The sequence below is a fragment of the Haliotis cracherodii genome, unplaced genomic scaffold (genome assembly GCF_022045235.1).
Source record: "Haliotis cracherodii isolate W230 unplaced genomic scaffold, xgHalCrac1.p SCAF_5, whole genome shotgun sequence".
Lineage (NCBI taxonomy): Eukaryota > Metazoa > Mollusca > Gastropoda > Lepetellida > Haliotidae > Haliotis > Haliotis cracherodii.
The window spans coordinates 55,183,284-55,199,346 of NW_027266308.1; the positions used below are offsets into that span (position 1 = coordinate 55,183,284).

A 16,063-nucleotide genomic window follows, 5' to 3' on the forward strand; every position below is an offset into this window, starting at 1 on the left:
GAAATTTGCTCCGTTGTACACATGATAGAAAAGCTTCATTAGGTATTTACGCATGCTGTTCTATACATTGGAGTTTTTCATTTAATGCACACGTTTTTTGTACGCAAGATGATTGAAAGTAATTGGGTTTTGGATAGTTTTGGGGAGTACTTTATGCAAATACGCAGCTTTTCTGTAGCTCTAATGATCATCTGTAAAGCTCCGACGAGTACAATACATGGACAGATGAGTGTAGTTCGTGAAAACAATTAACTCCCATTCTGTTTTGACAGGTGACAGTAAAAGGATAATATGTTATACAGACCATGAAACAAAATATATCCAATCTAACCCATGCAAGTCTATAAATGTTGGCAAGTCTAGATTGCTGCAGTTTCGAAGAGAGCCTCCTTCTATTTTTTATTAAGATAATGTAACAACTGATTTTTCTGTAATATATTTTCATTTCAGAAACTAGATGTTGGTCTTGATAAAAGAGTATGATTACTTCTAACATGCTATAGGCGATGCAGTTTCTCTTTCCTTTGACTGTGTGTGACAGTGTCATCATACACTGATGTCATGCTCATAGAACATTGCTCATTATATCAATCACTGGTTTACCTGGTCCAGACTCGATGACTGACAGGGTTGACCCATATTCCTGGAATACTGATGACTTTAGCATGAAATAACAGACAATGGAGCCATCATGGCCATAGACAGTGCTGATTAATAGACCTGGCTGATCATGTGATACCCACCCACAGTTCTGTTTGGTGCTCACATTATCGACCACTGGTTTACCTGACTTGTGTACAGCCATGTCATGGGACCTCTCCTCTCATTAACATACAGTAAAATAAGTTTATAACGAACACGCTTATAGCAAACTGACGAATATTACGAACTTAATTTTAGGTCCCGGTCTGTATAGATGTTGAATATATATGCTTATGACGAACTACAGCTATAATGAACTAAAATTTGTGGGCCACCCTAAGTTTGTTATAACCATAGTTTACTGTGTTGTACTTTTGTGGAATTTGAACCCAGATGAGGTGGGTCAGAAAACATTCTTCACTATTGGATGACCCTAGAGTAAAATATGTCTTTGACTTCGCTTTGGGCGTACCCACATTTATGACGGGAGATTATGTGCTCCTGTTTCTACACCTGGTACACACACATTGTGTTAGTCTACCCTAGATTTACTGCTGTGTTAAAGATTTATTAATATATTCATTATGTTTCATTGATTATGCCACATCAGCAAAAAGAAAATGCATTAATTTGTAACCTGATTCACGTGTAGGTTAAATTTGCATTGTGTTAGTGATGGATTAAACATTGTGATGTAAATGGTGGAGGGCAAAGGTATGCAGAGAATCTGATGATGCCCTTGTAATGACATAGTTCACATACCTGCAGAAGCAGCTGCACTATCTCCACTGATAACTTCACGCGCATGCAGTAGGTTGAACTGTACCTCACATTTACCATATTCAATGTTCCGTAATTCCTCTACTAAGAGTCCAGGTGCCCATTTCACAAAACGATAGTAGCGCTACAACAGTTGCAGACTATGTTAAAGTAAAGGAGTTGAAACAGTCAGGAAATTATGGTTGTTTTGTGAAACAGCACAGGGCACCATTCATCGTCGTTAATTATGTTAATTACCCAGTAGCGGTAAGTGAGTGAGTGAGTGAGTTGGGTTTAACACCGCTTTTAACAGTATTCCAGTTATATCACGGTGTGTCAGCTTAATATGGGAGGAAAACCCCAAGTGATGCAGGTCTCAGACGTTTACCACTTCGGTGAAACCCACGAGCACGGGTATGGTGCTGACAAACCTAAAAACATAATCGGAGCGAACCGCGATTCGAACCCACAATCATAGGTTTCTGGTGTGAGCAAGGGACGCAACTCTGCACAGAGAATCGCGGCGCCTTAGACGACTGGGCCACCCGTGCCCCCCAGTGGCGGTAAGACTATTGTAAGTGTATATAAAAGTATTGGAGTCACTATTGGAACAGGGCGCTGGCCATAATAACTTACAGTTTACTACTAGACCTGGCACTATGGAGGCTGGCTTTTCTGAGAGGACCACCCACAGACATACTTAAAGTAAGGAGGAGGGAGGGCTTAGGTTGGTAAACTTAACTATATTCAAATGTAATGTGGAGAAATCATTAATCTGTCTAACAGTCCTTGAACCATATTATTTTCCCTTCTGCCCAGCACTTACTGTAATCCTATGGCCCGAAATGAGTGAGTGAGTATGGTTTTACGCCGCTTTTAGCAATATTCCAGCAATATCGCGGCGGGGGACACCAGAATTGGGCTTCACACATACCCATGTCAGGAATAGAACACGGGTCTTCAGCGTGACGAGCGAACGCTTTAACCACTAGGCTACCGGACCGCCCCGGCCCTAAATGAAGTAAGTCTAGATGTTCCACGGGTTCTCAATAAGGATCTTTTCAGGTTGAATGTAGTTGCTCGTTTCTGTCAAAAGTATATATTTTCAGAAACTAAGTGTAGTCTACCTTAGTAGAGTCTGGCTCTGACTAAAGGAAATACCGTATGTACTAGTACCACCCTGTGAAGATCTGGGGTAGAATAGCTCTTCAGCTTGTCTTCTGAGGCAACTAACGGGATGAGGAGGTCAGGCTTGTTGACTTGGGTGATGCATGTCATCATATCCCAATTGTTTAGATCAATGCTCATGATGTCAATCACTGGATTGTCTGGTCCAGACTCAATTATTCACAGACTGCCATCATATAGCTGGAATATTGCCGATGCGCTGTTAAACAACAAACAAACAAACGACCATGGAATAGTACTGTTTGGGTGCTTATGTATATACATTGTACCCATATGGTGGACTGCACCTGGGCCTTGGGCGAGACAAGTGAATGTTTTAACCACTAAGCTACCCCACTGCCCCTGTGGTATAGTAATGCATGAGGGAAGATATATATAATAGAATAAAGGCCCTATGGTTGTTGAATACGGTAATTAATGAATTGCCCAGATGGTTCCAGGTTATACTTAGCCAGATTTTTATACCACGGCGTGAGTTAATGGATCAATCTTGAGTTGGTTGCACTGTATAGAGTTTTTTCATAGTTGTGATCACTTGATGAAGACAGTTGATACAAATGAGCATCTCCTTTCCTGCAGGTCTGTTCTCTGTCGTGTTCCTTGCTTGAGTGGCGCTGGGTTTGTGTGGAGCATCTCCCTGTAGCATTGTAAATACCGCTCCTGTCGTACATGGCTTGTTGTGTGTTTCAGCTGTAAGGATGGATATCCTGTGTGGTGGTTTGTATGTCAACAGGAGGAAGTGTAAATGAGTAAACTGGAACATCAGATCTAGATTATTTGGTATTGGAGGAAATGTATCTCGCCTCTTAATGGAAAACAGGTTCATGGAGCTGATTATGAGTAGAAAGTGTGATTTCCTGGGTATACAACAATTTTGAAGATAAGTATCGGTATTATATACAAACATGTAGTTTTCTTAAAATTTGTTTTCTTGTGTTTTGCATCAAGATGAAATGTATTCATCAGTTTTACAGAATTTATGCCTTTGCCTTTTAATATATATTTATAGTAATTGATTCCAAATTATTACAATAATGAAATGCAAACGTGACAATGTGATTCTTTGAACTTGAACTATTATTATAACATCCTGTATCCATGGTAACCTCAGTCCTAAATACAAGCAAGTAATCTTCCATTCTGGCTTGTTATCGTTGATTTGCTGCTTGTTGTTCTAGTGGCTGTAAATGTGCATTTGATGAGGATGGAGATCATTTATCATGTTCCTGATGTGTTGAGTAGTACTACAGACAAATTTCTTCTGATCAGTGACATGGACAGGTAGAGTGCAGCTAGCACAAAACAATTTGGATGTTATTAATCTCCTCTTTCGCAAACTTGTATCATGATCGGAGTGGTTTCAGGCAAAATATAAATATGACAGTTTAGTGACTTTTTGCTTTTGTGTTACTATGGTAACTTGGTGATTTATCCAGTTTGGTGTAAATAAACATGCATGATAAAGCAACAAAACACTTTTAACAATGCTAAGAAATCACTGCCAACAGCAGTTCAATTTCAAGCATTATAGGCATGCGTTTAAGAAAAGTGACTTGACCATTAATTAATTTACTAAGTTAAGATGGTTAATGTTTCATGAGACAATGTTATCAGCTGATTGATGAGTCAAGGAGTAGGTGATATGTGGATTATGACTGAATACTTTAACCATTAAACTGCTGTAGATTCCTTGTAAAGTATATCATCAATCATTGATAGGTGTAAAAGTGTGTTTCTTCTGTCAGTGTTCAAGGCCGGGTGATATAAATCATAATGACTTATTACCGATATAATACTTTTCTCTGTCAACACCAAGTGTCACTACATGTATGTCTTCAACACGACATGCGTGATATCTCATATATCTTACCCCTTTATATGTTTACGAACTATCCAGGTTGTAATCTGTCCCGAAATTATACGACACAGGAATTTGATCTAGGGAACAGCGTCATACCTGATTTGTCAGGCTGTGAGCATGAAAGACGGATAATACTGGTCAACAACGCACAAGGGTATAGCAATCCTGATCTCATTCATTACGATTGTTCAGACTTATTCCCAAAGGGTAGCAGCCATTGTTCAACTCAGCACTTCTTGAGTTCTCAATCTAAGGCATATGAAGGCTGTCAAAAATACCAAGTAATTATTTCTGGCCGAGTGGATATCTTCAACTGTAAACTGTGAAAAAACTGTTCTGACAATAGATGTGACCAATGATGCATTAAGTCTATGGATTGACTGGACTGCTGATTGTGTCGTTTTATCATTCTCGATACAGGATTTCCTGGGAACAGTGTAAGGATCTGTTTGCAGTTGTGCCTGTTAGTGACGACTGGGCTATAATTGTATGCTAAGGAGTTAAGCCTTACGGATTTTGGTTTGCGGATCGATGCTAATGGTCGTCCAAGGTTAGTGTGGACCTAATTCTTGTGAAGGGTTTACAGTAGCCTTTGGTCAGCCAACAACATTGTTTGGAGAGTGTTCAGAGGAAGATGTCGAAACAGAGTTCTAGTGCGGATGTGGAGGAGATATTAGCACCATATAGACAGTCAGCACAATTGGACAAGAAAGGTAAACATTGTTTCAGGAATAATAATACGGAACAATTTCCTTGAATTGTTTGTTTTTGCTGTGCATGCAACTCTGTAAACACCTGTAGTATTCTCCTCACAACTTTATAGATATTATGTAGTACAGGTGTGGAAATGAGTTATATAAGGGGGATCGAGCCACTGTTCATAAGGGTTAAATTACTCTTTTCTTACATAATAGCTGGCAATGTATCAACAACCGATACTGATTTTCTGTCTGTGGCTTTTATCTAGAACTATGCATGGGCCGATTGTGATCATGTTGTAACACGCCAGCAAGCATAGGTGTGAACAGTTAGATGGAAGAGAATATTGAATCTTATGAAACACTTCTGTCTGAGTTGAAGATTTATGAATGAAGGTTTGGCCAGACTAATTATCTTATTTGATAAGTATTCAATATCCCAAGATGCATACAGCAAATTTCATGATTGGTACGTTGCCAGGCATAATTAGAAATTAAATGTAATGAACGTTAAAATATAGTTTTTGGTGAAAAAGTGTTAAAGTAATAATTAGAAATAAGCCCATTGATGTGTTTAAACATACTATATTATATGTTTTGAAATTTTATGGCGGTCAAGGTTATTATTAAAACAAGAAATAATAAATGTGTGTGCATGCGTGCGTATGTGCATGAGTACTCTGCTTGTAATTTTGTAATGTCCCATTGCTTCACCATCTTTAGATACTTATCCCAATATGCAGGAAGCACAGAGCTGTTAAGGAATTCTAATGAGATCCTCCAGGGAAATATAATATTCATGGACAGAAATCCACACATAAACCCAGATGTCGATACCTACTTTAAATGGAGGCCTGTATGGCTATTTGACTATCAGAACACATTGGTTTCTGAAACTATGAATATATCAATCGGAATAGACCAGTCCAGTCTATACGTTAATGCTACTCTTTCTCCATGAATGTTTTCATCCCAGAATAAGTTGCCTTTATGTTGGCAAACCCTCTACATCGCCTGCACTCTCAGAAACTGTTCCCCACATTGTCAAGATGGTGAACACACATCAAAACTACATTACTGACTTGTAGGTGTGATTTAGTAGTCAGTACAACATACCTTTATCCATGTGTAAATTGACGTCTGCTCTTGTTACGTGTTCCGAGCAGCTGTTGGAAATGGGCTTGGGAGTCATCAATAACTGATTCTAATATACATGGTAATGATTTAATCATGGTATTGTAAAAGACATTTTCAAATGATTGTCAGAATGAGGCTACTGTAGTTATGTATTGTGACATTTTTGTCTACGTTGCTAATGAACCCTGTTGGAATTCCAGCATAGAAATGGTCCCTGAACCTGTGCTTGTCGAACCTATGCTTGTCATAAATAGATTGGTTGTGAGGCTCTTTGATTTGGCTGATGGTGGGTTATCGTGCCCTGATCGTGGTTCGTTGTTCATGCTTTCAGTCACTGGTTTGACCAGGCCAGGTTATTTAAAGGCTGGAATATTGATGGATTTAAACATTTACAGTCACTCTCATTCCTGATGAATCTTTGTAACTAAGGGCGATAAGAACTACAACTGTACCATCATGTGCAACAATATTTGAACATCTAAACTAGAGTAATACTCAGGATGTAAGATAGTCTCACACGACCAAGGGGCGGTTGGGTAACCTAGAACATAAAGCATTTGCTTGTCATGCTGAAGACCTGGGTTCACTGTTTGTGAAACTAATTAATGGGGTCCCACTTGAATATTGTTAAGCAGCCTAAAACCAAAATCCCTCCATTGCAGAAGTTGTAAGGTGGCCTAGTGATTAAAGCATTGGCTTGTCAGTTCAGAGATCTGGATTCAAATCCTCAGGTGGGAACAATAGGTGATTACATTTATTATTTATTCTTTGACAGTGTGATGATTCCGGGTCAGAATAGGACCCCAGAACCCCATGCTTGTTGTAAGAACTGGCTAAAACATTATGGCCACAAAGAATAAATGGCTGATGTATGCGCCGACAGCAGCTGGTAACCTGACAGCGTCTCTTGTTGTTCATTCTTTCAACCACTTGTTTGGCTTGCCCAGACTAGGTATAGATTGAAGTGATATGGCTGAAATATTGCTGACTGGCATATTACCATCAGTCACGCACTCACTTGTGAGTGAGTGAGTGAGTATGGTTTTACACCGCTTTTAACAATCTGTCTTGATGCCTTCAGATGAGATTATTCCCCCAAGGTTACCACTTATAACAGAGTGAAACTTAAAGGAGCTCTCTGCTCCCATATTTGAACTGAACTCCTACACGTACCCCTCATATGTACCTGTACACCTCTTGAGACTACTGAGGCTGATGACCTGTAGTTTGATTGGTCCTGGTGAAACGCAACAATGATTTGAATAAAATTTGATGGAAACTAAATGCTTCTCTTGGGATACATGATTCTGATCAATGATGATGTATGCTGACAAAACCTTGTCTAACTGCTGTAAACATTGTCTCCATTCATCTTACTTGTGTTTATCTAGACTGTGCTAATCTTGAAACCCAAATTTAGATAGGATTATGGGTAGGAGTGAAAATTTGAATAAGTCCAATGACTTTATTAAATTTCTAGATATGAACATCTTGAAATGGAAAGTTAATTGCAGAGAATATGGGTCCATCTTATTTTAGACAGTCATCTCAGTGAACCAGAACAAGTATGGTCAAGTACCAGTTGACCTATCAACGAGGCGTCAGTCAGTAATCTTGATAAGAACATGGTTCTTCAAACAGCTTATTTTAGTAATTGATGTGCGGCCTAATGAACAATGACTTGTTCTGATTATAAGCAAATATAGTGAGTGAGTGAGTGAGTGAGTGAGTTTTGTAAAGTCAGTAACCGTGGCAATTATAATCTCATAATGTAAGATACTTTGTGAGAAACCTTTCATCAACTGACAACAAGACAAAGGCTGATGACAGTAATTTCAGTTGGAGTAATAGTCTTGTTTGTGTTGTCCATAAATTCATGACCATTTTGTGAGAAATGGATGATTGTTTCAACAGGCTCTGACTGTAATGACATGCATTCAGCCTACTTCTCTGTCCCTGCTTCTATATTCACCTGTCTGAGTAATGCAGCACAATCTATGTAAATTGGGCGCACTGCTGGCCCATGATTTACAGCAGGTATATGGTGCCCTATATTGATTGGAGTTGTCTGACCCCACTCCTGTGGAAGCACACAGAGCCTGGCAATGCAACAGGTGGTCTTTCAGTAACAAGACGTCTAGAGAAACTCAATACTGACAAACTTGAATGTTTCTACCAGTCTGGGTCTCCAAGTGGGTTAAGGTACAGAAAGGGGCCAGTCATTTTACCGCCCGACGAGGGGTCAGTCATTACACCACATGACAAGGGGCCAGTCATTTCACCACATGACAAGGGGCCAGTCATTTTACCACATGACAAGGGGTACTTCATTACACCACATGACAAGGGGCCAGTCATTTCACCACTTGACAAGGGGCCAGTCATTTTACCACATGACAAGGGGTCCTTCATTACACCACATGACAAGGGGTCAGTCATTTCACCACATGACAAGGGGTCCTTCATTTTACCACATGACAAGGGGTCAGTCATTTCACCACATGACAAGGGGTCAGTCATTTCACCACATGACAAGGGGTCAGTCATTTCACCACATGACAAGGGGTCCTTCATTACACCACATGACAAGGGGTCAGTCATTTCACCACATGACAAGGGGTCAGTCATTTCACCACATGACAAGGGGTCAGTTATTTCACCACATGACAAGGGGTCCTTCTTTACACCACATGACAAGGGGTCAGTCATTTCACCACATGACAAGGGGTCAGTCATTTCACCACATGACAAGGGGTCCTTCATAACACCACATGACAAGGGGCCAGTCATTTTACCACATGACAAGGGGTCAGTCATTTCACCACATGACAAGGGGTCAGTCATTTCACCACATGACAAGGGGTCAGTCATTTCACCACATGACAAGGGGTCAGTCATTTCACCACATGACAAGGGGTCAGTCATTTCACCACATGACATCGGGTCCTTCATTACACCACATGACAAGGGGTCAGTCATTTCACCACATGACAAGGGGTCCTTCATTACACCACATGACAAGGGGTCAGTCATTTCACCACATGACAAGGGGTCAGTCATTTCACCACATGACAACGGGTCCTTCATTACACCACATGACAAGGGGTCAGTCATTTCACCACATGACAAGGGGCCAGTCATTTTACCACATGACAAGGGGTCAGTCATTACACCACATGACAAGGGGTTCTTCATTACACCACATGACAAGGGGTCAGTCATTTCAACACATGACAAGGGGTCAGTCATTTCACCACATGACAAGGGGTCCTTCATTACACCACATGACAAGGGGTCAGTCATTTCACCACATGACAAGGGGTCAGTCATTACACCACATGACAAGGGGTCAGTCATTTCACCACATGACAAGGGGTCAATAAACATTTTAGTCATTTTATCAAGTGACTAATTTCACAGATTGACTGTTACATACATGACATAGATCCAAGCAGACACTGTACTATGGTAACAGTATGCAAAATTATACTCTCTGCATACCATATTCGACGTAATAAGCGCCCAGGGCGCTCTCAAAATTAGAAATAGGGGGCTCTTATTAGAATATTATTTTGGCGGAAAAAAACAGAGTTGAAAGATAAATTTCAAGGTTTATGCTGACAGCCTGAAATGTTTATATGCGACAGATATATTTTTCCATAATTCAATTGCCCATAATTAAAGGTGCATATAACACACGAGTGCGTATTATACACGAATAAATAATTCTTGTGTACATTGATCAATCGGAAGGGATGCTAAATGGGATTGTGCACTTGCCAATATATTAGCAAATATCGTCGTGGGCGCTTATTAGAGCGGGGCGTTTATTACGTCGAATACAGTATATCCATTGTACAAGTTGCACAAAATGATCATACCAACAACCATCATTAATCTGATGACCTTTTTATCCCCCCGGCATATAATGCGGGGGGATATAGCGATCAGCCAGTCTGTCTGTCCGTCCGTCCGTCTGTCTGTCCGTCCGTAATCATTTCCTTTTCCGGGGCAGAATTCGAAAACCATTCAGTGTATTTGATCGAAACTTGGCAAATCTATCAGGCACATACTGAAGTGGTGCCTTTTGATATTTTGGGATTTTTCTAATTTTTATTTTTTTAAATTTTTATGGAATGAAGTTGGACATAGACTCAATTGGGGATGGGGTTCGTTTCCGGGGCAGAATTCGAAAACCATTCAGTGTATTTGATCGAAACTTGGCAAAGCTATCAGGCACATACTGAAGTGGTGCCTTTTGATATTTTGGGATTTTTCTAATTTTTATTTTTTAAAATTTTTATGGAATGAAGTTGGACATAGACTCAGTTGGGGATGGGGTTCGTTTCCAGGGCAGAATTCGAAAACCATTCAGTGTATTTGATCGAAACTTGGCAAAGCTATCAGGCACATACTGAAGTGGTGCCTTTTGATATTTTGGGATTTTTCTAATTTTTATTTTTTAAAATTTTTATGGAATGAAGTTGGACATAGACTCAATTGGGGATGGGGTTCGTTTCCGGGGCAGAATTCGAAAACCATTCAGTGTATTTGATCGAAACTTGGCAAAGCTATCAGGCACATACTGAAGTGGTGCCTTTTGATATTTTTTTTTTTACGAATTTTTATTTTTTACAATATTTATGGAAAAAGTTGGACCTAGACTCCATTGGGGAATGGGTTCGTTTCCGGGCCAGAATTTGAAAACCATTCAGTGGGTAAAAGAATGTATGCTTCTAAAAAAACATTCAACTGTTGACTCATTACATACAGAATTGCACATTTACTAGTGGTTACTTTACAGACAGCTGCCGGGGGGGGGGATATGTCATCTTTCTGATGACTCTTGTTACAATGGATTAGGCAGGAAGAGCCGACTGAATGTCTCACATTCCTTACTTCTGTCGGCCAATCCCAGCCATGAAAGATTATTTATTGGTTCACTTTTGTATGTACAAACTCGATCATAAACCAGATGGTGTAAAGTAGGCTGATCATGGTATTACTATATACGTAAAGCCCACCCCTTGAGCTGTACAATAATAAGTCTATACAGCATGTGATCGTTTTACTTAGGGTCAATCCTACAGTATATTGTCAGCATGATTTGTGTGCTGCCTAACTCATTCTGGACCATTGCTGTTCTACATGCTGAAGATCAGATACCAATGTTCTGGTCATATGGGAATGCGTTTCCTTACATAGCATTTATTAGCCCTTGATATTTCTCTATTAAGGAACTTTGAATTTCATAATCCATATCATGGTATAAGACAATAAATTTCAATGCTGACCTAACATTAGAATACTGACCCGGTAATGTTTCGTTAAATCACGTAATCTGGAATACTTGTCACATGATCACTATTGACCTGTCACATGATCAATATTGACTTTGTCACCAAGATTTCTAAAGATCTCGTTTAAATGTTTGATAGCAGGGAAAGAAATTGTGAAAGTAAGCGCTTTATAAATGAAATGTGCTATGTCAGAATAATTTATTACTTTTGATGAGGTCATAATGCAAAAACAAGGACCCTTGTTTTCACATAATGACCTCACCAAGAGTAATTATAGGATGTAATAGTGGATATTAATGTAGAAGAGCAGTCCCATGTGGGCTATCTGCTAAGAATAGTATCACCAAATAAACAGTGCTGTATACACATCTTAAAGGTGCCACAGCGCAAATACTGCCAGGAACCAGGCAGTTGATTTCAGCATTAGATATCACTGTAGGGGTAGGCAAATGTGTCCAGCACTTAACAGATTTCAAGCTGAGTGGTATGCATCGTAAATAAAGGCAGGTTTACTTTATGTACAATTGAACATGCTTTAAATGAAACAAAACATAAGCAAGAACAAACACAAATCTGATCTTCCAACTTTTATTGATCACTTTTCTCTTATTTGTAACTAGGTGTTTGGGAAGATTTTATTACCAGAAATAATTTTAGACTTTTTAGGTCATAGAGTACAAAGCGTCTTGGAAAGTTGTTTGATAGGCATTACTTAGAAGTTGACGGCTGACAAAGTAGACACAATTTATGGATAACAACTTCTTTCATACTGTAAAGGCGACGTTTCGGTATAGATCCTCATACTGTTGTCAAGCAAGACCAGTCTACTTTGTGTCTTGGAAACTTCGAAGTTCGTGCAAAGTTATTGGCAGTTACTTTAAATCAATTGAAAGTGCACGTCAGGTTTTAACTGATAGAAGCAGAAGGCAAAAGGTTCAGACGACGATATATTCATGTATTGATATACAGTAAGACCTTTCGATTGTTTCCTAGGTCATCTTCTGAAAGAGATGTGACTTTTATGGCCATGTCGATAAACCATTTTATGATACGATTATTGAATGACAGAGCAGCAGATGTTGTCATTGGTCACCTACTGGACAGCATCCTTCAGAGGCTCTGACAAGACGTGTTGAACGGATCGGGACACTTCAGATGAAGCATTGGAAAGATACATAGTTCATATTTGTTAGGAATATTGTGGAGTTTCGCTGACGATGCCTAAGTATTACAGTAGCATGCTGATACTGTCAAAGTCACAGCCTTCTCTGGCAAAGCCAGGTTTGTAAATCACTTTCTTGTAAGAGAGTTTGGAAACAACGCCTTTTTCGTCACAGCAATTCTGGGATATAAGTTGCTAAGTCAGTGTTAAAGCGTAGGATTTATTACAGTTGTATAACTTTGATTTTTAGGTGACCGTCGTTAGACTGTATTAAAGAATGGACTTTCCAGTAGTTGCAAGATAGTATTTTGTACAGTGATATGTCTATGTAAAGCGTTAAGTATAGTGAGATCAGTGGTTCAGTTGGTGGTCAGTGTGTTTATCCTTGTACATCAGTAGAGTGGATGATTGCTCATGCTTTTAATTAACGAGCCATAAAAAACATTCACTCATAATATAGTTGAGCAACCACAGAAATAATGTGGCTTTATAGTGTTTACTTTATAAGTTGTAGCAGGATCACGAGGGGTACATGGGGTTTTATGCGTCCCGCGTCAGGTGATATACCACAAGCAGCTCACGACGGGGAATCAGAGATTTATTCCCCTCCAAGGCAGGTTACACAGTATTTTATCAAGATCACGTGAACCAATCAGATCTCATCATTCTGACATGGAGGTAACAAGTTATCCATTAAGTGTTATATTTTGCAAGAAACAACATTGAAGTTATAGTCATACACACACACACACACACACACACACATATATACAGTATATATATTCCATAAAACAACATTAAACTTGTATATTACATATATTTACTCAGCGTTCTATTTTGCAAGAAATTGAACCTTGTAACCATTGGTTAGATGCATTTTTCCAATTAGGTATGACTGTCATAAATCTATGTTAAGGTATGGGAGTTACAATCACCTTAGCACTAAAATCACTTTGTACAATGGCAAACAGGTAGCAACCTATTAGCAAAAAGGTTATGCTTGAAATGGTATGAAGACACGCTGAACTGCACATGTGCAGTGATCTCATAAAGCATTAAATCTTAAATCTAGTTTTCTAATTTCTTTAGACTTACATCTAGTCTCAGAAATGAACATATTTTACAGAAAAAAACAGTTGTTGAATTACAGTCATAAAAAATAATAAAAAGAAGCCCAGAGACTTTCTTCATTTTCAGATACTACAGTATTCTAGACTTGCCAAACATTATAGACTTGCATGGGCTGCATTGAATATATTTGTTTCAGGGTCTGTATGACAGACTACATTTTCCATTTCATTCTACAATATAAAATATAAGGTTTTACAGTAGAATGAATCACAACAGATATTAACAGCAGCACTTCCCCCACTTAACACTTACACTTAGAGGTGGAGCATGTTATGAACACATAATCAGCCAACTTTTTGATATACCTTTGAAGGAGATCAATATCTGTATGTACCGGTCTGCTAGCCAGTCACACACTGAACACAGAGCACCTTTCAGTGGCACGCCGATCAGCTCTTCCTGTCCTTTCATTGTGTGTACCCACTCATTCAAACATTCAGGTTCAATTTTCCCACAAACAAGACAAAGTCGGGTGGTTGTGACATGACTCATTGGTTGTTCATTCTATGCTGACTAAAAGCTTCTATAACGCTTCATTCATACAGGTGCATTTGTATATCAGGGAGGTCAGAATTTGATAGTGAAATGCGTTGAAAAAAGCGAGCGTGTGGTTTGTTTTCCCTTGTGTGTTACATTTGTTATTTCACACTGATTGGTTTGTCATGTGAGGAACATTCTGAAATGTCGTAACTTATGCCGACATACCTGGTGTAAGGTTTTAAGGAATAAAATGGATGAGTGTTTTGGGAACAGCTTGGATGATATTACAGGTAGGTATATGTGTTTATACATGTCACTTGTCGGATCTTGAGAAATACTGTTACTTGCAGGGAGATATGGGGTTTACTAATTGAGCGATATTGTTTACACAGGGAGATAGTGTGTTTATTCACTGAGAGATATTGTGTTTACAAAAAGAGAGATATGGGGTTTACATACTGAGAGAATGGGGTTCACACTCTAAGATATATGGGGTTTAGTCACTGAGAGAAATGGGGTTTATATACTGAGAGACATGGGGTTTACACTGAGAGATATTGGGTTTACACACTGAGCGATATGGGGTTTACACACTGAGAGATATAGGGTTTTTAGTCAGTGAGAGATATGGGGTTTACACACTGAGAGATATGGGGTTTAGTCACTGAGAGATATGGAGTTTACACACTGAGAGATATAGGGTTTAGTCACTGAGAGATATGGGGTTTACACACTGAGAGATATGGGGTTTAGTTACAGAGAGATATGGGGTTTAGTCACAGAGAGATATTGGGTTTAATCTCTGAGAGATATGGGATTTACTAGAAGTAGACTTTCGTTTCTTTCAAGGGCTTGTCATCATGGCTCCAGTACAATTACAATACAGTCCCGGTGTACAGCAACATATCGCAATGTTCACTGGAAAAACATATTGTATTTGTAATTTTACAAAGGGTGTTCCCAGGCCCCCTGATGTTTGCCAAGCTGAGTAATGACAGCTGTTAATACAACAAGCAGTGATGCATACCGTCAATGTTACCAGTTATTGATGTCATTGAAGCAAAAAAAAAACGTCCCGCAGATAATACATGACACGATAGTGTGCAGTTATGAGGCTGCCATTTTGTAGAACAACACAGGTATGAGCATGTGGGTATTGATCTAAGACCAATTATGCAGATATATTCTTAGGAATCTTAGTATCGGCAAGTATAAGATTGTTTTCTTGTACACGATACATTTACATTATGGACATTTGGTGCTGTTTGAAGAAGAAAATACTTACAAAAAGAAGGTTTATATACCTTCCAACAACAGACTGATTGTTCAGCCAGGATATATTCAACTAAGCATTTTTACGCTAAATGTGTTTACGTGGTATTAAAGGTGGACTACGCTTGACGGAATAGACAGTCCAAGCAAATTTGATTCGGGTCATTCAAAAACTACAATGTTCTTTGCTAATTTATGTGTTGTGATGCACAACAGTAGAACAGTTAATGATTACCGGGTACCATTATTATGTACAGACAATGTCCCTGTTTCATGCCCTGCACTGATTGCAGCATCTAGGCCTATACTAAAGTGGGCAGCAGACATTGCAGCATGGTCTTCCTGTAAACATACTGTGAGTCTGTTGTCAAATGATGGTTCGTTTGGGGTGTGCAATTTGATATTCAGATGGTGGGAAGGACATTTTTTGTGT

At 39.2% G+C, this 16,063-nt stretch overlaps 1 protein-coding gene across 12 annotated transcripts in view; it reads left to right on the forward strand.

The window, feature by feature from the left end:
- The window catches only part of LOC139442398 (echinoderm microtubule-associated protein-like 2), a 91,694-nt gene that overhangs the window by 32,468 nt on the left and 43,163 nt on the right, over positions 1 to 16,063 (forward strand). The window contains exon 1 of one of the 12 annotated variants that reach the window (XM_071223212.1): positions 3,133 to 3,168. The exons of 9 other annotated variants lie outside the window; for them this stretch is intronic. In XM_071223212.1, the coding sequence (XP_071079313.1) occupies positions 3,147 to 3,168 (22 nt within the window). In that variant the 5' untranslated portion in view covers positions 3,133 to 3,146. Of the gene's footprint in view, positions 1 to 3,132; positions 3,169 to 3,245; positions 5,164 to 14,516; positions 14,649 to 16,063 lie in introns of those variants that run through there. 2 more of the 12 variants (XM_071223203.1, XM_071223210.1) reach the window with 2 other exon arrangements.